This window comes from Trachemys scripta, chromosome 7 (genome assembly GCF_013100865.1).
Source record: "Trachemys scripta elegans isolate TJP31775 chromosome 7, CAS_Tse_1.0, whole genome shotgun sequence".
NCBI classification, from domain to species: Eukaryota; Metazoa; Chordata; order Testudines; family Emydidae; genus Trachemys; species Trachemys scripta.
Window position 1 is genome coordinate 64,972,614 of NC_048304.1, and position 24,215 is coordinate 64,996,828.

Genomic DNA, 24,215 nt, shown 5'->3' on the forward strand with positions numbered 1-24,215 from the left:
TTATAGCCATATTTTGTCAACAGAAAATAATAAACTATGACACATTTATTAAAATAAAAAAAAAGCATTGTTAAGGGCAGGGAAGGATGGGAAGGAAAACTTTTTGAACCATTTTAATCAGACTTAAACCAATGATGTGGACAATTTAAATCCTTCTATTCAATAAGGGAAAGTTTGTCAGGTACATCTTAAAACCCACACCTTTCAGGGACTGTTTTTAACTATTATTATTGGTTGTTCTGGAGACCATGCATCATTTTTTGATATTTCATATTGTTAACATGCAAGAAACAGGCTTTAACCTGGCAATAAATGTAACAAAAAAGACTTGCTATAAGGGTTTAAACCAGTATATAAGCAATCACATATTAAAGCAATACATTTTGTAAAGAAAACATGCTGTAACTCTTCATTCCTGTTACACAGTCATTTTACATTCATACCAAATACAATATTGAAATAAATTTAAATTAAAACATGGAATATTAGTAAGGATGATTAGTGAGAAGATCAAAGACAAGACAGAAATGATTAAAGATGGTTCAGCCACACACATACTGTTTCCTGTTAAACTTCCATAAATATTAATAAAAAATGGTAATCAGCAGGGGATAAGGGGCTCTTTTTGTACAGCCTTTTGGGTGGATGCTAAATTCATATGATACCTGTAGCAGCTGCATAAAAATCCAATCATTCTCTACCATACCCTTGTAAAAATTATCAGGATGCAGAATGGAACTGTTATTTGCAGTTCTGGTGAAAATAAAAACAGAACATAACAACTTAATTTCCTATTTTAGGTTCTTGAAAAATAAATGGATAGAAGGGAATGGCAGCTCCCTCTTCTTGGCATAACCCCCGCGCCCCCAAAATAAAACAAAACAAAACAAACCCAGAGGGCATTCCTATGTATCTGAATTCAAACCAGTGAAATTTGGTTTCTGCTAATGAATCAAAATGTAGCTGTTCCACTGACACAAACTATTTGATAAAAGCAGGAAATGAAGGCAAGATTTTTAAGCTATTTGGAAAAAACGTTTCCAAAACTATCAACATTTTAGACTTCAAATCTCAGTTTTCATTTATTTTATAATTTTAAAATTGGCACAAATGTTTTTTGCTGCAGTTTTTAAAACAGACTGACATTCTTCATTTTTACTTTAGAGGAGAAAGCTGAGTGTCTAGCACTCTGGCAACACCTCATTTTCTGATCACAAAGTCCCCCAAGCCCTGTCAAAATGTCTAGAAGAAAGTACCTAGGATTGTCTGAGTGAGGTGTCATTTAAAATTCACAAAGAGTAATGGGGAATATTTCCAGCCACAAAATAAAGCAAGGGAAATTGCCAATTGTTCTTTAAATAAGTTGTCAAATAACAGTTCCTTGTCTAGAGCAAGCAGGACAAAGCACCCCTTCTTCTCTGCTGATTGCTTTTTGTTTGTTTGTATGTTTTATGTTACCATACAGTCATCCTGAACTTATTGCTCCACCCATCACTAACAGTAGTTTTACTCATGGACCTCAATGGTAACAAAAAGTAGATCTATGAGGACACCTAGTGGATCTCTATCAAACAACAGCTGGTTAAGTAGAATGTGGAGTGGAGGTCACTTGATTGGCAGTGAGTAAAAAAGCACCCAACTACCATTAAGAATTGAAATAGATATGATGTCATTTCAATTCATCAAGTTCTCATGATCCACAGCAAGTAAAATGACAACAAAGGGGAACTTTACAAATAAATTATGGTATAAAGCAACTAGCAGCATTAAAGGAAGACCATATTTATTTGATTGCCTTTTGGCGACGTTGGTTAACATTATCAGTCTAAAAAATTGAAAGGGCTTCCCACAGCACAATTTCAGTTTTCTTAAAAATACAGCAGCATGTCAAACTGGTGACAATTGATTTTCCCTTAACACAACAGACAAAGCTAGCTCTCCGTCGTTTCACTGTGTTCCAGGGCAATTTCAAGACCACCAAATGCAGCCTGCAAGCTATTTTGCAAGTTTTGCAAATTTCTGTCTTTAGGTGATGTCAGTCATAGGCAATTTGTTAGCTGTTTCCTGAAATTCACAGGGTGTTCTTGTTCTTCAGCCAAAACCGCAGGAGCAGCAGGTGAAGTGAGTGGACAATCTGCACATTCTACTGTATTTCAGTAACTTTAGAAAAAGACTTGCATGTTTTGAATGAATGACATTTTTATAGACCAATTCATTTTTATTTTCATATGTCTTCATGACCCTTTCTTCATTAAATTTCAGGGGACACTCAGCCAATGTGTTCTTAATACTTCCTCCATTCATTTCTAAGGGCGCTGAAACTACTAGAAGAACTAAGGCAAAGTTGCGTATTTATTTAAAAAAAAATTCTTCTTTGAATCTTCTCTTTCAGCTTAAGGTGAATTATACTCAGAAAAGTGACTATGTAAACATGGATTCTTCAATATCTCTGTGGCTTTGGTCTTCCAAGCCGGACTCAACCTAGCCCTCTTTTTCTTGGAACAATTTTGTGTCTGTGAGTAATTATTCCCCTTATGAATTGTGGGAAGTAATATTAGTAGTTCGATGGCAATCAAACTAATTTGCAATTGCAAAAATGAAGGATCATATTGTACCTTTTGCATCATTAGCTAAATAGTCACCTAAGTTCTGACTGGAGAATCTTTATTAGTGGTGATGATGTACACTACAGAAAGAACACAGATTGAATCCTACATCCTATATGGCATATGCAGAGTGCAAAGAAAGAAAAATAGTCTTATCCTTGTAAAATAAGGACAAATTTGATATGGAAATAACTGAGAAATAATAAACAAATCCCCCATTTTGTCATTTTTACAGTCTCACTCTTCTGATTATAATCTCACTTTTAAACCTATTTATTTTTGTCTTAATAGTCCTGATACTGCTAATTGAGCTCTACTGGACCAAAGATGATTAAAGTGGGAACTGTTTTCAAATCCTGATTTACTGAGGATAGGAACTGAAATTAAAAACTAAACAGAGACTGGGGAACCAGGCAGGCCTATCAGATCACTGCCTTTTGCTGACATCAGGGCAAGACCCTGAGGATGCTGGGTTAAGTCCCAGAGTTACTAATGTCAGCAATAAAATCCTCATTCAGAGTACTAAATTTCTGGGTCTTAATCCTGGAAGCAGTGTGCATATAAAAATCACTTATAAATCTATGTCCAAGAACAAGGCGGAAGGTTTTATCTGGCTGAACTGTAAATAGTTAAAATGCAAGTGGTCAATTCTGTCATCACTAATGGTCTCAAATAGGCAGGTTGGTGAACTTGGCTCCTAAGCTAGTTAATGCTTTCAACTGTCTTGTTCAGCACCTTATGTGGAGTGGTAGATTCCCATTCCCTCAATGCACCTCCCAAAAATAAATGGTATTACAGCATTTGGATATGCTGATTGGCTAACACTGTAATGTTATTCCCAAAAGTACTGTCTTTCCTGGATTGTTTAGGTCTTTGTGTTCCTATGTGACTGTGTAGCACTTAGCACAAGAACGGCAGAAGCTTTTGCTATCTTAAAACAAATTAACAAGAGAAACATTTGGGGGAATGGTAAAAAAAATGGTAACCTCACAGGTTTGGAGTAGCCACGGTTAAAATGAGTGGTTAGTGGGCTCCCAGTGGTACCACTGTGGCTCATTATACCCTTGAGCTATCTAATCCTGGTCCCTGAAAATCTTTGGGAACAGTTTAGTCATACTGAGAAGCTCTGAATAATCCTGTAAGTATGGTAGCAGTACCCCACCCCTCCCCAATGTATTTTCTTTGGAGTGCCTGTACATCGAATGACTGCAAATGTAAACTGTTCTCCACCTCCCAAATGCTGTATTTATTTTAACTACCAGGACCATGTGTGCACTAAGAAATGGTCGATGACTGAGGGCCTCCATAGATACTGTAGAATTAACAATGCTGTGGCTCAGATTCAGACAGAGTGGTCTATAAAGTTCATACTGGGTCTGTAATAAGCTTCAAAGTTATGCTACTGAAAGCATAATTGGGCCATACACATGTATCATTAATTTTACAGCAATGGAAATTTCATAGACTGAGGAAAAATAATTACCACTGTAGAGTCACTTGTCTCCAGTTAAGGATAGGTTTAGGTTTATGCATCAGAAGTTGATCACACAATTAATTCATTGCCTGGCTTATTTTTTTTTGGTGTGGGGGTGGAGGGAAGGGACAGTGGGGAATTGCTGTATGCCCCTCTCTGTCATGAAATGAAGCTGAGCAGCAGAGAATACAAGCCCAAGACCTTGAACACAAGCCCAACAATGAATTCCACTTAACCAGGCAAACAGTGCTATAGTGGTAATTACTCCAGCCTAACTGGCATCCCTAAAAAGAAATGAGAAGTCCAAAGTCATTTAAAGGAAATGCCATTGTCAAGGCTTCATTTTCCATTGGAGATAAAAATAAGATTGGGGAGAAAATGGGGAGGAAAGAGGGAGGTGGAGGAAACTGCTGTATTTTCTTCAACGTCGCCCTGATCCGTGTGAGTGTAAAGAATGAGAAAGGTGGGGGTATGACGTCACTGCTACATGCAACATAAATATTAAAGAAAAGAACCAAACTACTAAACAAAACAAAATAAAAAGTCTCTGCTAGAGAAAGACAGGTTGGACCGCACTCTGGGCTACAGGGAACCCGTTTTTACTCACAATAGATCACTATCAGTGTGCAGTTAAAATATAGTAGGGACCGTGTTCCAAGGCAGCAAGAGGAAAAATAAATCAAAAATTTGTCAATTTTCACAGGTTACAACACATTCCTTTAAAAACATCAAAGTACACACGATCTGTCCCTCCGGGGTTCAACCCCCACCCTTTGCAGCAAGCAAGTGGCTGGAAAAAATGTATAGAGAATTAGACAAGAGTTGTTATACAGAATGAAAGAAACAGAAAGTGTGAATCATCCAGGTTAGAGATTTCATCCCAGTATGGCTGCATTTAATATATACATATATACATTTGGCCCTTTGCTGAAAAGATACAATGAAATTAAATAAGAAATTGAAAACATAAGCTAAATATACCACAAAATTATCAATGGTTTGTGAATAGAATTTCTATATCTCTCTCTGGACAATGTAATGTGAACATTTACAGATTATTCAGGCAGTAAAGAGAGGAGGGAGAAGGACGGATGGCTGAAAACTGTGAAAGGAAAGCATAGTTACTTTAATTATCCCTAGCCTCATGGAGATGCATAGTTCTTACTTGAATTATTAATACTAGGCCTAACAAGTTTGGACAAATGGCTATGTAGGTCAGGCTCACTTATAGACCCTGACAATACCACAGTTAATATTCAGACAATATCTAAAGGGACATGAAACCTCAGATGCATTATTAAAGAACATGGCTTTCAACTGTCCCAGGAAGCTGCATGTAATTAATGCCATAATAATTAAGATTTCCATGTAAAGAAGACATTCTTTCACATTTCATTCACCTGTACATGCTGATAGTTTTATCTTCATCCCTTCATTTCATCTTACATGTCATCTGCAATCCACTGTCTCTAATTTTGATTATGTTGCTCATTAATTAAAAAAAATATATCTGAACTGTTCACAATCTCATTGTTAATTAAGTTGACAGCCAAGCCCCACAATTTATAAGGTAATGTTTTGTTGTAATTTCTGCTTTGTTTTAGTTAGATTGTGTTTTTAAGACAAACAATTCAGGCACCATATATGTGGAGATGATGGCTAAGATATTCGAAAGTGACTAGTGATTTTGAGGGCCAAAGTTTGACACCTTCAAGGGACTTGATTTGCAGACACTACTGAGCATCTGCCCTCTAAAAATCAGACCTTTTAAAGGTGTCTCAAAGTTGGGCATCCAAAAATCGATTGACCAAAAATCACCCATTACCTTTGAAAATCTTGGTTTATATCATTCACTGATTGACAGGACTTTAAAAACAAAGGTATTGAATTATTGTTAATAGTTATGAACATGCAGCTGTTTAAGCTGTTATCAGCTGTTCTGACAAGTGTGTGTGTGTGTGTGTGTGTGTGTGTGTGTGAGAGAGAGAGAGAGAGAGAGAGAGAGAGAGAGAAACCAAACCAAGAAAATATTCTAAGTCTATTTGCCATCATTGCCTTTTTTCCCCTCCACCTGACTCGGAAGATTACCCCCTTGATGTTCAGTGCTCAGTGTGGTGGCTCTGACAGGCTCCTTCTTCAGCCTCACTAACTCCATCATTTCATTCCACATCTGTCCAACACCCTTTAATGCATTAGACTGATGTGTGTGACTATGTCGTTTGGAGCATTTCCTAGTGCTACATGCAGAGGCTGTCATTCTAGCCCTGACATGGCCTTACTGCTGTTTTATACTGCATTGGTTGGTCTCTTTCCAAGGAGTTTTCTTCTCCCTGGCTTCCCAAAATTGAACATTTTATTCCGTTTCATGCTTCTGCCCTTTAAATTGTAGTTGCTTGTTCATATGTTGCAATATATTTGAGTTAAATGTGGCCCATCTATGTAGGTCTTGAATCCAAACGATACCAAGTCTCTTGGAGAATTTGATAGAAGCCTGTACACATGAGCACAGCATAGTATTACAGGTATGAAAGGTGTGGCGGGGGAAAATAAAAATACATAAAGGGTAAGGAGGCAACAACAGCTCCCCTATGTTGGTCATGTTTCCCCTTCCCTAGTGTTTTGGGAAATCTTGGGGGAAAATTAGTGAGTTGCAGGAACCCACGGGTAGTTTTCACTTGCCTGACCAGAACTTACTCAGCAGTCTCACTGACCTTGGAGTTCCAGAGTAACAGTCTCACATGGAAAAGTTGTTCTTGAACAATTTTTTTCAATATGTTAGGCAAATGCATGCGTTCCTTCCACACAGGCATGCATATCTTTGATTTCCACGAACTTTGCATTCACTGTGACTATTGTGGCTACTATTCTCCATTAAAGTCTCAGCTCCTCTATCTCTATTATGCTACCTTAAGGAAACAATGTAGAAACCTTGTTCTCCTTGATTGTGTCCTTTTTTTGGGAGAGAAGAGGAAGGCTGTCCTTACGGACTCTAATAGTATTGTTTTTCTCTACAGAGAATTTCATTTTCTGGTATGGTTTGAGTAGAAGTACCCTTTTCCTGGTGTGTGTGAAGGTCCAAGTCTAGCCCTTTCTTCCAAATCCCAAGACTGTAATGAGACAACAGCAATCAGTAGGCCACAGTGTTTTGGGAATCATAAAAGTAGCAGGAGCAGAAGCATGGGCAGACTCTGCTGAGACAGTCCAACCCACTTTTCTTGTGACTCTAAACAGGGTCATGTGGTTTTTAATGGCAGAATATCATCTAAACCATGTAAGCGTACACATGATATTCAAATATCCATTAAGAGAAGGAATCTCCATGCCTACATTTGAAATCTATACTGCAAATATTTCATTGGTCAAATCTACTGTGTGGGCATTTGGTTTGGGTAACCTGACTGCAGAAAGTCCACCAAAATTAAAGAGCCAGATATATTCCTGCATAAATATAAAGAAAAAACAAAACCAGGTCTCCACTCCAATGTTCTGTTCTCCCTGCACTCACAAATCTCCTGCTGACTTCAACCACAGTTCTATTAACCTGGGTAAAGCAGGTGATAAACACTGAAGTCTGCTGAACACCTCTGAAAGCAGAATTTTGTCATATTTAAAGGGACCAGTCCAGAATTTCTTCTGCGCACAGAACTCCCATCAACATTTGGACTTCCTCTGCAGAATGACAGCAGGATGGAGCCTATGGGACTCATCATAATATTTTATTTCAGCATTGTTATGTAGCTCAGTGTTGTTCCTTAGCTTACTTTACATGTTACATTATATTATACAAGGCCCAAATTCTGCCCTTATGCCTCACGGAAGCCCATTGCAAGTAATGGGTTTTTACAGGGTGCAAGTCAGGGCAGAATTTGGCCCCAGGTGGATAAGATTGTTCATCTACTCAGACTCAGAATGTCCTACTGCCCACAAATAAATGCCGTGGGCACAGATTCATCTTGATTTAATTATCTGAACTTTGTTAACTTTGGACACAAATAGGCATTTTAATGAAGCTGCAGGTGTGAGTGAGTGGTGTGAAATTTAATTTTAAAAATATTCACATCAGAATTACAAATGACATTTAACTGCATTGCCATGTATTTATTTCCTACCCTTTCTGCACCACTGTGTAAAACACATAAATGCATTTAAAGAGATTCCTTAAGGCTGAGCAGTTCCTGAAGGGGGAGGAGGGAGGAAAAGGGAGGGAGAAGAAATATTACTTACGCCGTTTGCAGCCACATTTTTTTATCCTTTTGGGATCTGTGATGTCATCATGACAGGCCTTGCAGTAAAAATATGCCCTGGAGAGACAGAACGGAAAAACTGACACATTTCTTAATCCACACAAATGAAATTAGTCCCACATTTCCTCCTGCTACATTGCCAAATTAATGAAACATGCCAGCACTAATTTCCTTTAATCTTTGGAAAGGTTTAGACATTTAAAGGAGGAAATATTTGCTGCAAGACCATTAATTTCAAACACAAGACTATGATTCAAGTTAGTGCTTCTTTTAATAAACTTTCATTTGAAAAATAATTAGGAGAAGGGTTGATAAATATGACACAGTGGATCAGATCATTTGCCTTTCATCTTTGAAAGCAGCATCCAATGAGTCTCATCGTCAAGGCACATATGAAATGAGTTCACTGTTCTTGACCTGAAAGTCACGAATTCAGAGCCAGCTAAGGTTTTAAGGCCAAGTTTGCAGTCTAGCCTCCACCGGACCTCCATAGTGGTGATTTCAATGTCATTGTGAGCTAAATTGTGGTCAATAATATCATGCATGCTATTATTTGCACCTGTAAAAATGGAAGACAGTGTCTGAAAATCAGGTTCTTAAAAAGCAGTGAACAAACATGGGGACTACTGTCCTCTTGGTTCAGACTTCTTTTCGTTTGCCATCAGGGTTCAATTAGAGAAGAATCACACTACTTTTGACTGCATTATAAACCCTTAGCAAAAATCCCTAAGCAAACAAAACTATGTAATTCACAAGATGACCTACCTAACTCTCTGTCTATTTAGGCTTTTACACATTGCCTGTTACTGTGTATCAAAGAGCAGATTGCTAGGTGAAGTATGCAGAATGTAGGGTAAGTGAGGAAGGGTAAGTGTGCAATAACACTTTACATATCATTAAAATAAAATTATGTTTTAATAAACATACATCAAACTGCCCACAGGAGATTTCACAAGCCTGTCAAATCAGTATGTCACACACTAGTGCTGTGACACATGTATATTTCATGAAGATCACACAGCTAGCCTCTAACTGAGCCAATCTGGGCTGCTATAATATACACATATTTTTGCTGGCATGACAACTGGGCCATACCACACTTCAGCATCTGCCAAATTTCCCCCATTGCCTGTCTCCTCTGACCCAGACTCCTCTCTACAAATTCAGGAAGATGGAAATGAGGGGTGACCTGAGGTCACACCACATGTCTTGCAGGTAATACTGCTCGTGCACTTGAGGTGGCCTGAAGATTCCAGAAATAGGAGAGGCCATGGGAACAGAAGAACCTACAGTCCTTGGGTACTGGAAAGAAAAATAAGCAACAAATACACAGGGACACATGGATGAATATAGTCTTGGTTCCAGTGTAAATGAAAGGGCTGTTAATTCATTTAGACAAAAATATCAAGGGTTTATGAATGTTTCACACTGTGCAGGGATATTATAGAAAGGGTGAGGGCACAGGGAGCATGGTACTTTCCTGATGTAAGGAAAAACATAATCCATCTTCCAGATCCCAGAAGCACAAGTAAAGAGGGAGTGACTAGGACTATGTGCAGGGGAGACAAGGCCTGCAGAGTTATTTCTAGGTGTTTTCCTGTGCTCCATCGCAGGGCATTATCTAAAGGTGGGTGTTATGATCCTTTCTGTACAAAAGGGGGAATTGGAGCCTAGAGAAATCAAGGGACTTGTCCAAGGTCAAAGAGCCAGTCTGTCACATTTGTCCAAGCTCTCAGGTTTGTGATTTAACTGCCAGGCTACGTGAAGTCAATGGATATTTTCCAGGTTTGACCTATGGCTGGTGTTTTTAATTAGGAATGGGGAACCTGACAATATCTAAAGATGTGGTTTAGATATCAGCCTCAATATTTGGTTACTTCTCTGTAGACCATCCAAACCTCTTGTGTCTACAAAACTGGGCTGGAAGCCTTGCCACATCTGCTACTTCCTGCTAATGGCCTGGCTAGAAGTCTATTGAGAACATTTAAATACTTTAGATTGGAACCCCAAGCACAAAGCTGGGGTAAAAATAGAATGAAAGAGAAATGAAACTTTTTTCTTCATTTTGAGTATTGAGTAAAGGTTCAGTGGGCTTTTAAATTTTAATCACAAAAATATTTTGCAGTTATATCAGAGCTACAAGTAGTTCCCTCTCTACTTAAACTTGTACATTCTTCTTGCTGTTTGATATCCATGTAGGCCTGGTCTACACTTCAGAGTTAGTGTTCCCACTTCTTGCTCTGAGATGGCTGCCGTCTGGGCTCCCGGCTCCCCACTTAACTTGTAGTGTAGATATGTCTGTAGACACCTTAACCTACCTGTATAGCTGGTGTAATTAGTTTAATGGGAAGGTACATGGATTCAAGCTAGTATAAGAGGGTCTAATTCAAACAATTGTGAATTTAATCCACACAAAACAATTGAAACTAATTTAATTCAAATGTCTGAATTTGGTCCAGGGAGATTAAGTGACCTGCCAGGAAAGCAGCAGGGTTTAGTGGAGTCAGCATGGCACTAGCCGTCTTGAGTTCTAAACCTGCTATGGGGACTAGCTAAATAATATATTCAAGCCAGTCACTGTCAGAGATAGGATTGGGACTCAGGAGTGGCAGTCTCTACTCTTCTATGGACCATGTGGACTCCAGGGAGGCACCTCTCTCCTGACTATGAGATTTTCCTACTATTTCTGTTGGCCAAAATTTCCTCTCCAGTTTTTGCAGTTCCCCCTTTAGACATTTAATCCAGCTCTAGATCCCACTTCTGAAGCAGGATCCTTTAGCACAGATCCTTCCCCAAATCCCTACGAGTTTAGACAGACGCTGCACAGGTGTGAGGTCCATGCTGCCAGATCCCATTGCTGAAGTAGACATGCCCATGATACTCTCTGGGGGGCATGTTTACACTGCAATCTGAGGTGTGATTGATGTTTGGATAGACATACCTGCACTAGATGGCTAAAAACAGCAACATCGATACAGGGGCTATATAAGCATGTCAGGGACCCATGTTGCTAGGCTGCACTGAAGCCCGCGGCACCTATTCTGCTATTTTTAGCTGTGCTAGCATGAGGAAAGCTATCTTAGGTATGTCTACCCATGCTCCAATCACACTGCAGATTGCAGTGCAGGCATACCGTAGGTGCAAGACCAAGAATAAGTGACTCAGATGCTTTTAAAAATGAAATTACCATATTGATAAAAGAATTAAAACAAATAGATTTCCATAATGCATAATAAAATGTAAGTGGATAAAGAATGATAAAAAGACACCACTCATATTGTACCTATGACACATTATTAGCATTCAACCTTTTATATACAGCTATTCTCTTCAAAATCCTTAACATAAAGGTGTGTAATATGTCCCTATTATTTAAAAAAACATAAAAAAATCATTGTTTTAGTAATATACAAAATTACTCTACTACAAATTATGGTGCACAAACAGTGTTAAATATGCATTGCAATATGGTATAGTTCTAATCTAAAAGACTTGCCAGCATCTCTTAAAGCACATAACACATAAACAAAAACATTTAATTTGAGCTACAAGTATATAACATACGTTTTGTTTTATTGTACTTAGGTAAAAATCCTGTTTTTTACTCTCCTAGAATCTTTTTTATTGCCATTCAGATCCCATTAAAGCATCCATCACTTGTTTGAAAACAAAGGCAGAGAAATCATGGAGGGGGATTCAGTTTCTCTCAATTTTGGAAGATTTTTTCTGACTCTGATTCATCAAGTTACAAAGGTGAAATTGGCAATTTTCATAAATGGCTATGTTAGCTGAAGCACATCTGATAAAGATCTGCTTTGTACAGAATGGTTAGGGAATATGGGAAGAGAGGCAGCAACCTTGCATACTTCTGGCCAAAGGTTTCTGGAAAAGGCAAGTCAGAGCTTCTGCTTCAACTTGCTGTTGTCATGGATGGAAATTGATATACAAGTGCTCAGTAAATTTACTCTAAATATATCTTCATTATTCAACTTCTATCATTTCAAAAAGGCCATGCCAGGTTTCTCCAGGTGCAGTCTCCATTAACTTTAACGGGGAACTGCATGGCTAAAACACTTTGTAAATACACAGGTTAGTGTCTTGGTGCTACCATGTGAATAGCCTTGTGCACATGGAAAAGGAAAGAGGCAAGAGAGAGAACAAGAACTGCCTGCTGGGCTCACAGGTTGCTTGAGAGGCTAGTGCCCACTGTAATAGCTTTCACAAAGGCGGTGCTGGAGATGGGAAAGGGCAGGGCCCAGCTGTAGTAGGGGCAGCTGCCTCCTGTGTCTCCCTTTCGGCCAGAGATTGCTCATCAGCACCCTGCCTGTGTTTCCACCTCTTCAGGACCCTTTAAGAACTCCTCCAGTTCAAAAAGTTCAAACAATCCCCAAAAGGGGTCTTACTTATTTAGACTTCTAGGAACACACAGGCTGTAGCCCCAGTCCATCGCTCACCCAGCAGGCCAAAATAACACTAAGTCTTTGAAAAACAGAACAACTCATACTCGTCTTTATCCCAATGTCAGGTTGGCACAGCCCCTTGCTTCCAAAGGGTCTGTCTATCAGACTCTGCCCTGCTTCTTGGGCATGGTGTCTCCCAGGACCCTGTCTAGACAACTTTCTTCCTCTTAATGTCAGGGTCAGTTATTCTCTCAGCCCCCTCCTACTGAAGCTTCCTGCTGTCTTTTAGCCTGGGATTGCTTGATTTCCCTCAGGTGTAATCAGGCTTGGCTTAGCCCAGGCTCTCCAGCCCAAGGGCAGGCCACCATGTTACACCAGCGAGAATGCATGCAGTGCTCTTTTGAGGGGTAACAAGACTGATGTCAACATGCTTACCTCAGTCTAAAATTGGTGTAAGGGAGAAGAGGAAACTGTGAGCACCTGTTGGAATCATGTGCCTCTTGCAGGGCTGGGGCTTAAATCGACAGTTTAGCTCTTGGGATATGCAGCACTAGTATAGCACTGAACAAATATTAAGCAATCTGCATGCCATACCTTTGAGATACCTCAGTATTATTCTGTTCATTTTACAGATAGGGAAGGAGATTCAAAGGCCTAATTCACTGGCACCTGTGCAAATTAGGAGACATTCCATTAGAGGCCAGCTACAAGAGGAGGGAGACCAGAAGAGGTGCCCCTTCTCCCTCTGTGGCTGGCTTGGCTGTTGGGGAATGTTTATTTGGGAAGGAGCAGGTAGGGTCACTTTGCTAGGGGTAGGTAGTATTCCCTGGCTTGCAGAAACTGCTAACTCTGGAGTTGGCAAAGAATGTTCCTTCTTTGGCAGAGTAGGCTTAGTCAAGGGCTGATTTTCACCTCTCTCAGTGCATCACTTCTGCGCCATTTGACACTGATGGAACCCACAGGTATCATTTGGCAGAATAGGGTTTGCAGGCAGCTGGAGGTTGGAATGTTTATAATAATTCTGACATGTTGCAGCTGGCTGGAAGGGGCCCTGTAGTTGAGCAGGTGCTAAGCAGGCCTGATATCTATGAACCAGAATCAGAGCAGGTATATCTGCAAGAATCCAGGAATCTGTGGTAAGAGCAGAGGAGGAGGAGGTGGTTAGACCTCTGTACTGTATACAGATATGGGACCTGCTCTTGTGGATTGATTAACACAATAGGGCTGAAGAGGGGAGGATGGTTCTGGAGACAGCTTCCCACTGTTTGGATGGGCACAGCTGCACCTTGGAAGAAAGTCTTCATGGCCTATAAGATGGAATGGTTATGGAGGGAGAAGGTGGCCAGTTCTGAGATAATAATCTGATTCTTGAACTCAAGTTCAGCATGATTTAAAAAATAAAAATGGCAGCCAACTCTATTTCTTGCAGATTGGAGTGTCTTCATTTTCATTTTGGAGTAACACATTTGGGAGGGATGACCAGGCAACAAATTACTTTTTTAGCTTTTTAAAAATCTATTTATCTTCAAAATGTTTTAAAAAGTTATTTCTTTATCTTAGAAATTATTTTCTGACATCACTTTATCTTTCTAAAGACTTGATAATCACGAGACACTGGGGTCTAATAATGACACACTTTGGTGGCTGCTAGGCATGAGACCAAAGTTTTCTTGTATAACTGTAGCTTGAATACTCCAAACCCTAATCTCACTGATACAGCCAAGTTCTTAGACTGCTAAACAGGTAAAGTAGCCCACATTGGATGGGAAGTACTGCTCTGTTTTAGTTTGATTCATTATTATATGCCTACACAGTATATAGTTCTGATAAAGAATAGTAACAAGGGGATGTCATACTGCCAATGTAATGCTGAATGAATACTGCTCAGTTTGCCCACAACAATTATTTGTTGAGGTTGCTGAAACTGTCCCTATATAAAAGAATTTCTCTAAACACCTAAACCTTAGGCCAAAACTAGGGACCCCATTCTCTGCTCAAATAACTCCACTAGGGTCAATTACGTTACAACAGTAGATCATCTGGCCCATATGCAAAGTGGGTTTTTTGAGGTTAACCCCTCCTCCCCCCCAAACTTAATGTTTATCTCTTTGGTTCTTTTTCATAGGTGCTGCAAAATTATTATTTCATTTTATTTCAGTTAAAGTTTTTTCGCCATGGGAAAAAGTCCAACATGAGAAGCATGTACATTTGGTCCAATTCAACCCCCATTGAAGAAATATGAATCCTTCTGCTGACTTCTATGGGAGTTGGGGCGAAGCTCTATATGTAAAGAATAAAACAAGGAAGAAGAGACTGCATTTTTTTAATTAAAAAGATGCAATAAACAAATTACCTTTTCACTTCTTTGGCATCACTTGCAATGAAGAATCCTAAAGTACCTTCTTGAATCTTGACGTGGTTTCCAGGATTGATTAATATACTGCTCAATGAAACACAAACAAACAAAAAGACAAAGCTATGAGTTTATATCACTTTTAATTGAATGCTCCAAAATGCTCTATTTTTGTTTTATTCTAGGGGACCCACTAGTCAGGAAAGGCTATAAGGAAATTTGAAGCCATTTTCTTCTTTGACATTTCCAATCAGATCAACGCTTAAACATCAACAATGGGTATCATTACAGAACTTAAATTTGCAACAACCATGTATCTTCCCTTAAAATCATATCACCATTTCAGCTCTTAAGTCACTACTTTCTTATGTTCTAGCCATCAAATAATTAGCATCTTTTACCAAAACAAAGCAAAAAAAGCATCTCAGAAAAACCATGTGTGAAGCGGAGCAGTTTAGCTTTCTTGCGCTATTATTCAGGCTGATGAAAAAGTTCATGATATGGTGAAAAGGGAAGAGATCCCCCAAGGAAACCACCACTTGAAACCAGTACAAAGAGTCATTTGTAAAATTAAACCATTTTAAACATCCTTGTGCCAATTTCTTTTGAAATGAGAAATAATGGGACCCCATCTGTATATATTATATTATTGTACATAATATAATAAATACACACATACACTCAAGGGGAATGGTACATGACAACCAGTCGCTATTGCTGAGGAAAACATAAAATGAATATAACATTTTAAAAAAACCATTGCTATGCAGCCCCTGGAAGAAAAAAATAATAATCCAGCCACCCTAACAGAGTGACTGCAACTCAGTTTGATGGAGGAAATTGTAAGTTAACATGGTGTGTGTTGATCTCTGCTTATGTGTAAAATATTTGCTGTATTGTCATAAAGGTTTAGCACCAGAGTATTTTTGGTTCAGGCAATATTATAAGGTATCAGGTAGCCATATTTATTCTTCATCTTCTTTTACTTTGAAGTGTAATATAACTAAGCTCTTAACTTGACAAAACACTTAATAAAGCTTGTCAAATGTTTCCCTTTTTTTGTTTTTGTTTTTTGTTTTGGTCAAGTTTAATCTTTGTAAGTTAAAGAGTAATAAGAGTACACATGCAAGACTTACAGTACACAAGGACTAAAAGAAACTATGATGCTTGCAGGCTTATATCAGACACTGACTTTTAGGAAAGATGCCAACATAGCAATAGATAAGATGTATATATGAATGGACATAAGGTGCTAACATTGCAAGTGCATGCAATGCTAAAGATTTGTAGCCTTATTATTTTGGGGAAAATATAGGATCAAATGTTTAGATAGTCTTAGTTACTGATAAATTGTTGAGTTGGATAATGCTGGTAAGTATAGAATGTTTTTGTTAACTAGAGAACATTTTCATATGCTGTATTTTATATACTGAATGTGTATGTACTTGTGCGTGTGCATCTGCACACCTACTTATATATACACACACACACACACACATATATGTACACATTAAAGTCCTATGTGACAAGAATATTAAGCTTGCAAAATCAGCATTTAGAAGTCAGGTGATGTCAGATTTAAGGTTGCCTGTGCAACCTTAATTCAGTCCCTCGTGCATATATTTTATGATACAGTCCTCATTGTCATGATCATATATTATCTGTAGCTCAGGACCTTTCCCTCATGCACTGCATAGGATGGATGATGCTCAGTGAACAAAAAGCTATTCAATAGTTTGTTTTATCCTTATTGCTTGACCTGTGGCCCTGTGCAGGAAACCCTGCTCTAGAGTTATTCATTGGCTCATGGGTTTTTCAGCACTATAGTAGCTGAGTACTTCCTAAACAGCCTGATTTTTCAGAGTACTTAGCATTTTATAGCACTTTGTATGTACAAAGTCTCCCTTGCCTCATTCATGACACAGCTCCTACTTTGGCAACAAACGAGGCTTGGATTCTACAGACAATAGCCTTCATCACTACACAACCCGAATTTGTTCCTAAAATACAGTCCATCCTGTGCAACGAAAGAGGCAAGAGGTCCTGAAAAAAGTATGTAATTAAAGACCGTATCATAATACATGTGCACAAGGGGAATGAATTAAAGAAGCACAAGTAACCTTAAATCTGACATTTCCTAACTTTTGAGTGCTTGACTTGGCAACTTCAATGTTCTTTTTATCTTGAGGTCGGAGGGATTAATACAATTTTCTAGGTTTTAAAAAAGCAAACTGAAAAAATCAAAAATTCCATTACATGGAATCATATTGACACCTGCATAGCTGGAGTCTTTAGAACTACCGCACAGACCTCTGCTACTCAAGCTAACAGAGAAACTGATAGCAACAGTAAGTTGTCATCCACTAGAGGTGGATGAGACACATACTTTGGTAGTGGTTGGGTTTCACAGATATTTGCTAACAGAAAAAAATGTTGAGACTCAGGAATCATGGATTCCATTCCAGATTCTGGAGGGCAGTGTTCCCTTGAGGTCACAGACCTTGCTGCTCCTGTCCCACCCAAACCTGACCCATTCTGCCCACCCTCTCAAGCCTGTCCCTGTCCTATCTTTTCCCCTTCCTCACAGCTCCTTGTCTTAGTTTTGCCCTTAACTCCTCATCCTAGACCCAGTCTCCTCACCTAGCCGGTCCCAGTCTCCAACTCCCACACTCTTCATCTCAGTCACAGTCTCCTTGCCCAGAGAGTCCCACTTGTTCTTCCTCCCCCCACAACTTCCAGTCCCAGCCTTCCCACCCGAGGTTCCTTGTCCTAAGCGACTCTCCTCCCTGCGACATCAGGTTCTTGGCCCCTCTGCATTTGAGTCAGGTTGCTTACTCCTCCAAACTGCCAGGATGCCAGAAGTGGGGGAGGGGAAGGGGGGGACAATAAGAACACAAGAGTGACATTTTGCCTGCTCTCAGTACTGGTACCCAGTGCCAAAGCAGCCGCAGAAGCGAAAAGAAGCAATTCAGGGAAAGTCCTAGATAGCCCTGACAGTTCTGGGATAGAGCATGCTCAGTGCAGATGGAGTAATCTGAGAATTCAGTTGCCAAACGGTAACAAATCTCTACTGACCATATGCAAATGGATTTTTCAAATGTTAATAAATCTGTGTGTTTTTTCAAAGAAAGAGCAAAAGGTATATCCCTGACACATTAGTAATCCCTACGACAAATGTCAAGCCCTTGTTCCAAAGCATGGAGATGCTAGATGAAATGGCTGTAAAAATGTTTTTAATGAGCAAAAGAACATATTTTTCCTTAATCTCATTCTTGGAAATTGATCAGCCTGAGGCAGACACCCACTATGGAAAATTTTCTCCCAAACAGTAAAAATTTAACAAGCTGACAAGCACCTGAAAACAGGGTCTTATAATGGGAAGTGCCAGGCAAACTTAACTTTAGGTGGCATTTCCAGTTTCACCTTTAATATATATGCGTAATATTAACTCACATGAATTGATTTCATATCTGTCAGAAGATTTTGTACTGCACTAGGTCTTAACCACAAAATAAGGATTTGTGACTGTGTATGTGATGGGAATAAAAAGAAATCGATCTTATCAGTGTTATTAACAATAAATAACAGCAGAGGCTCACACAGGTTTGATTTTATTCTCACCTTCTGATGTACAGGCAATACAAGCATCGGCTACTCACAAGCAAATTCTACCCAGTTTGCATGGCTTATAAAAGCAACTTCTGATGGGACAGCTATCTTACAAAAGGCTATCAAAATATAGCTCAGGCTAGTGATGCTAAGTATTGATTCAAGTAGGTATAGGGGTAAAAGATTTTTGAGTGACTTGCAGGGCCGGCTCCAGGCACCAGCTTAACAAGCAGGTACTTGGGGCGGCCAAAGGAGAGGCAATTCGGGGGCAGCAGGTCCCTCATTCCCTCTAGGAGCGAAGGACCTGCCGCTGAACTGCCGCCGTCGATTGCCGGTTGTTGTTTTTTTTCCCAATTGCCGCGATCGTGGCTTTTTTTTTTTTTTGCTTGGGGCAGCAGAAATGCTGGAGCTAGCCCTGGTGACTTGGGGAAAAAAAGAACCTGTGAACTTCACAATAACTTAATTATCATCACAATGACATGTATCTGAATAACAAGCCAACCATAATACCAACTTTTTGAATTACTTTGTTTCTCAACAGAGGAGAAGATGGTGTGGTATAGTAAACTTGGGGCTCTAGAAAAGGAGGACTTCTACCAGAACTTCATCTAGTCTCAACATCTCCTTTATGTATCCCTAGTCTTTTATACACAGTGAATAGCAGTGAATGGAACAAACTATGAAATGCATTGTATGCCATGCATTGGAACAATGCTATGAAAAATGAACATCTCCTGATTTTTCCAAATATTCACTGATATCACAAAGTCATTTGATCATTTTTTAATCTAATACCAGCCTATGAAATCAGACAAAGAACATCATATAATTTTGAACTTTTAAAGAGAGAATCAAATTTCCCTATTTTATTATATTTCCGTTTAGGTTAGTTTCAGCACTAATGAAGAAGTAGCTAGCTAGAACACTTTTGATATGTAGTTTCTTTGGCAGTCCTCACTTTCAGGAGTATATTCCTCTGGCATAGGGGATCTCAATTTTTTTCACAACATGGACAACATTTCAATACAAAGATTCTCTCATTGGCAACCTGCCCTACCATTCATAAATGTGTGGGTCATGTGGCAGCTGTTGTTGCATCTTTACATAGAAAACAAATATTTGAAAAGTATTTAATATATTTTTAGCTGCAGTTTAATGCAATTTAGCAGTTGAAAATAGGGAGAAGGAGGCAGTACCATGTGACCAGTCAATTCTCCATGGACCACAAGCAATTTCTCTGTGGCCCTCAGACCATAGTTTGAAAACTTTTGCTCTAGTATAATCTGGGCCACTTGGTAAAGTGGGCTCATTTGAATAACCTACATTTTAATACAGCAAAATGCAAGGTCATACATCTAGCAACAGAGAATGTAGGTCACAGTTACAAGATGGGAAGCATATCCTTGAATGCAGTGACTCTCTAAAGGATTTAGAGTCATGGCAGGTAACAAGTGGGCATGAGCTCCCAGTGTGATGCAGTAGTTAAGAGGGCTAGAACAATCCTTGGATGTACAAGCAGGAGACTATCAAGGAGGGAGATGGATAGGGTAGTGAAAATATTACTGGAATACTGTGTACAGTTCATTCTATTTAGTTTTTCCAAGAGAAGTTTTTCCATGACTTGGTTGTGGTCTATAAGTACCTACATGAGAAAGAGATATCCAACAGTAGCTTCTGGGGTGTTAATTGAACTCTCAAGGTATTGAGAACCACATCGTTTCTGTTCTGGTGTTTTAAATGTACAAACCATCCACTGCCAGTATCTAAGCAGAAACTACTTGCTAGAAAGCTTAATACGAGATAATTTTTTGTTATGCTATTAGAATATATTAACAAACCCTTGTTCATACATTTGAGAAGAGAAGGAGGAGAAAACTTTTTCCATCTTCCCATACTGTCCAGCTACCTTCAGTCTCACTCATAGAAAAAGTGAACCATAAGATTTGTTGTCTGCATTCCTGTTGGGAAACTCCCACAGTATGAGCCAAACTATGTCTCATTCTACAGTATTATTAGTACTTTATGTTTTACTTTCATTAGGATAAATTTGCAAAAGCACTAAGTGACTTAGGAGCTTTGTAAAACAGGATTTGTTCTTCTAAGTGACTTATGAAAATTTAATCCCTAATTGCTAATATCTAACCTCACCATGTAACATGTAATATGTACACATAAATAAATAACAGAACACTCATGGAGATCCATGCCAAGAGACCCGTTCTGACCCAGCGATATTCCTCTTCATATTTTTCAGATACGCTCCTACCTGCTATTGATCCTGGTCTAAAAATACGGGTCCATTTTTTAACTCAATGAAGCAAAAATGGCAAACTTTGAACTAAATCAGTGACAAAAGGCCATGACAACTCTGGTTTAAACCTTGTGGTAGATGTACTGTACCATTCCCCAGGCAACTAAAATAGAAACTCTAATATATTCATCAGTTACATATTATAATAGTTATATTATAATACTTATATTAACTGAAACGAGATAATGGGATGTTATTGACTATAGCTATCACACATATAAACACAGCTACCATTTTAAACTGGTTCATGCTGTGCCCAGATGAAATGCACAATATTAGTGCAATGGCCTCTTTAATTGTGCCATGTCATGAAAACAACTATAAATTATAGATTTAATTTGAACCATTATGGCTTTTCAGAATATATTTTGAAAGCACGTGTGAGGGTTGGTGCACAAACCAGCGTGTGGGATCTGTGTGAATACCAGCTGCACACCGCTTGTAACTCATAGGCATTGCTTCTTTCTTCTGGGCTCTATGACTGACATGAGTACAAATTCCATATAGCTATACATAGAAAATTCTATTATGACACTAAAAAGGATACAAGGCAAAAGACACATTGCAACATTACATGCTATAGTATATGAAAGCTTAGTTACTACAAGCAAACAGAATCACAAAATGTTGCTCCCAGGAATTAAGTTCTTAATAAGAATGACTACTAAGTGTGCCATGCGCGCATAAGGTACTTTACCAGGGATATGCTAGCACTAGTTCAATAATTGCGCTGAAATTAATACACTGTAAAATAGTTCAATTAGTGTTTTTGGTTTAAGATGTGAATCGACTAGGAATACAATGGAAATAAATGAACTCAGCAGCATAATGTACTTTATTCTGGGAGCAAGCAACTGGACTTTGTACCACACTTTTTCACACTGCTCAACATGCCAGAATCAGCATGCCTTCACCACAAGATAAAAATACTCAAAAGCAAGAAGCCAAGTAGAGGTGCAACAACTGCAGATCCTTGAAGATGCTGTGTTGCAGTAACTTCTCTGCAGTTGGATCATATCAACAATGCCAAACTGACAGGAAGCCACCTCTCTTTTCACACATCGACTCAAAAAACACAGTAGAGTAAGACTATAAAGAAAATAAACACAACACACAGAACACACACAACAGAACAAATGTGGAAATTAAGGTTGGAGTATGTGATTAAGTAGGAAACTGAAATACATCTCGACAATCAGGAGTCTCCAAAGGACACCACAAAGAGCCAGACTGTGATAAATTGTTAAAAAATAGGGACGTGGTAGGTCCCGCCTTGTTTATTTCATTCAAACCAAAAACAACAAAATGGAATGTAGGCTAGAGATGAGGCCTGTAACGTGGTTATTAAAAGAATATGCAAAACATGCCAACACAAAGAAAAAACAAATGAAGCAAACTCTTTCAATTGAGTTGTTTCAATAAATGAGCTCATGTAATAAAATGAATATGAACATACAGCCTAAACTACCTATAGGTACTTCACTGGAACAGTACAGTAGCTTTAATGAGTACTGTATTATAATTAATCTGGATCAGCAATGCAAAAAAATCAGGCATTTGGTCATTGTTAATGGGAGGCGAAACTACAAGAGCACAAAGTATTGTATTGTGAAACATGTATTTTACAGAAAGACTCTGTGGGAAGAGAGGCTATCAATAAGGTTGTGAATATGGAGATAAAATGGCAGCACAAAGACTGGTAGACACAGAGGACATGTCACAATACAAAACAAATTAACAAAAAGAGAAAAAAGGACGGTGAACAGCAGACCAAGTTTGATTTCCAAATGTAATAATTGGATACATCAATGGTTCCACGATGAAATAAAAGTCTAATGCTTTTATTTAATTTTATAATTCCTGCAAAGAAGTTAGTGCATGAGTCACAAGAACCAATAAAGAAACAAAATGATTCTATTTTCTCTCCTCTTTGAAATTGGGGGCTCATATATAAATATGCATATATATATATATACACACACACATAGACACATGAATATATATATATATGTACATATATAGAGAGAAAGATAGACAAAGGTGTTATCTTCCTGAGTTCTTGGCAAGGAATTAGTCCTGAAGTTAGAAGGAGTGAAGGTAGGGTTGAGGTTGGAAGGAAAGGTAACGAAGAGGGCATACCGCTTTCGGCTTCTGCAAACGACAAGAAAAAAATTGCAAATCAAACACTTTGATAAGAAATCAACTGACACCAAAACAAAAGCAAAAAAACCCTTTATTTAAAATTCTTCAATGACCATAACATTAAAAAAAGGTTTTTCTGCTGAGAATGAGGACAAATAAATGGAAAGACAAAGAGAATATTTAACAGAGGAGTAAAACACAGGGTGTGTGAGGGAAGAATGTTGGTTAGGCCTTCATTCTTGCTTACTCTTGTAGGAAGAAAAAAAAAGAGGGGGGGGGCAATGGAAAACTCCAAATGGCATTGAGGGATTAGGATAGGGATTGTGTGTGTATCTTTGCAATTTGCATTGATGTGGTTTCTGTATATTCAATAACTTTTTTCTGTCATGATCTCAGACAGATTCTCTACATGCCCCTTTGGACTAATTTTTTTTTACACAGGAGATTATGCGTTCCTGCAACTGGTTTAAGAAATAGTATTTCAGAAATAAACTTTGGGGCTGCATCATAGAAACAACAGTAAATCTAAAGAAGTGTTTCTCAAGCATGTTAACACCAACCGTATCCAGGATTATTAGCCCAAGAGTAGAATACATTATTTCAAATACACTAGCAGCTAATTCAGATTCTGATCTGACACTGGAATCAGCTAGAGTGCACCTCTAGGGAATTCCATTTACTTAAGTGAGATTCTGCACAGGTGCAGGGATCTATGTTAGTGGATTCCAAATCAGGATCAAAATTTTAAATTGAGCGATCTCTTAAAAACCGAACCTAACTGTAATATATTATGTTACTTTTAAAATGCCATAAGGTAAAATATAATTATGCATTAGATCTAATATGAAGAATATGTAATCACCTAAAATATGGTCTATGTAGCTTCATAATATCTGTTTCATAAATTATATTTTACATTCACCGTGTATATGGCTGTATTATTTATAGTTGGATTGGCATAAACTATTGGGTTTCTTTTTTTAATGAAAAGCTTTTGAAAAGATCTACATTTAAAAAAAGAGGATTTAATCATATTCTTCACAAAATAAAATAGATCTTTAAATTTCAGTGTGAAA

At 38.5% G+C, this 24,215-nt stretch overlaps 1 protein-coding gene across 24 annotated transcripts in view; it reads right to left on the minus strand.

The window, feature by feature from the left end:
* Positions 1-24,215, minus strand: part of KCNMA1 (potassium calcium-activated channel subfamily M alpha 1) — an 871,895-nt gene that overhangs the window by 132,658 nt on the left and 715,022 nt on the right. For 9 of the 24 annotated variants that reach the window (XM_034777725.1, XM_034777724.1, XM_034777718.1 and 6 more), the window contains exons 17-20: positions 23,137-23,148; positions 15,078-15,164; positions 8,305-8,381; positions 4,688-4,696 (exon numbers count right to left, since the gene is read on the minus strand). In XM_034777725.1, coding sequence (XP_034633616.1) covers positions 4,688-4,696; positions 8,305-8,381; positions 15,078-15,164; positions 23,137-23,148 — 185 coding nt within the window. The remainder of the gene's footprint in view (positions 1-4,687; positions 4,697-8,304; positions 8,382-15,077; positions 15,165-23,136; positions 23,149-24,215) is intronic. The other 15 variants (XM_034777730.1, XM_034777729.1, XM_034777721.1 and 12 more) reach the window with 3 other exon arrangements.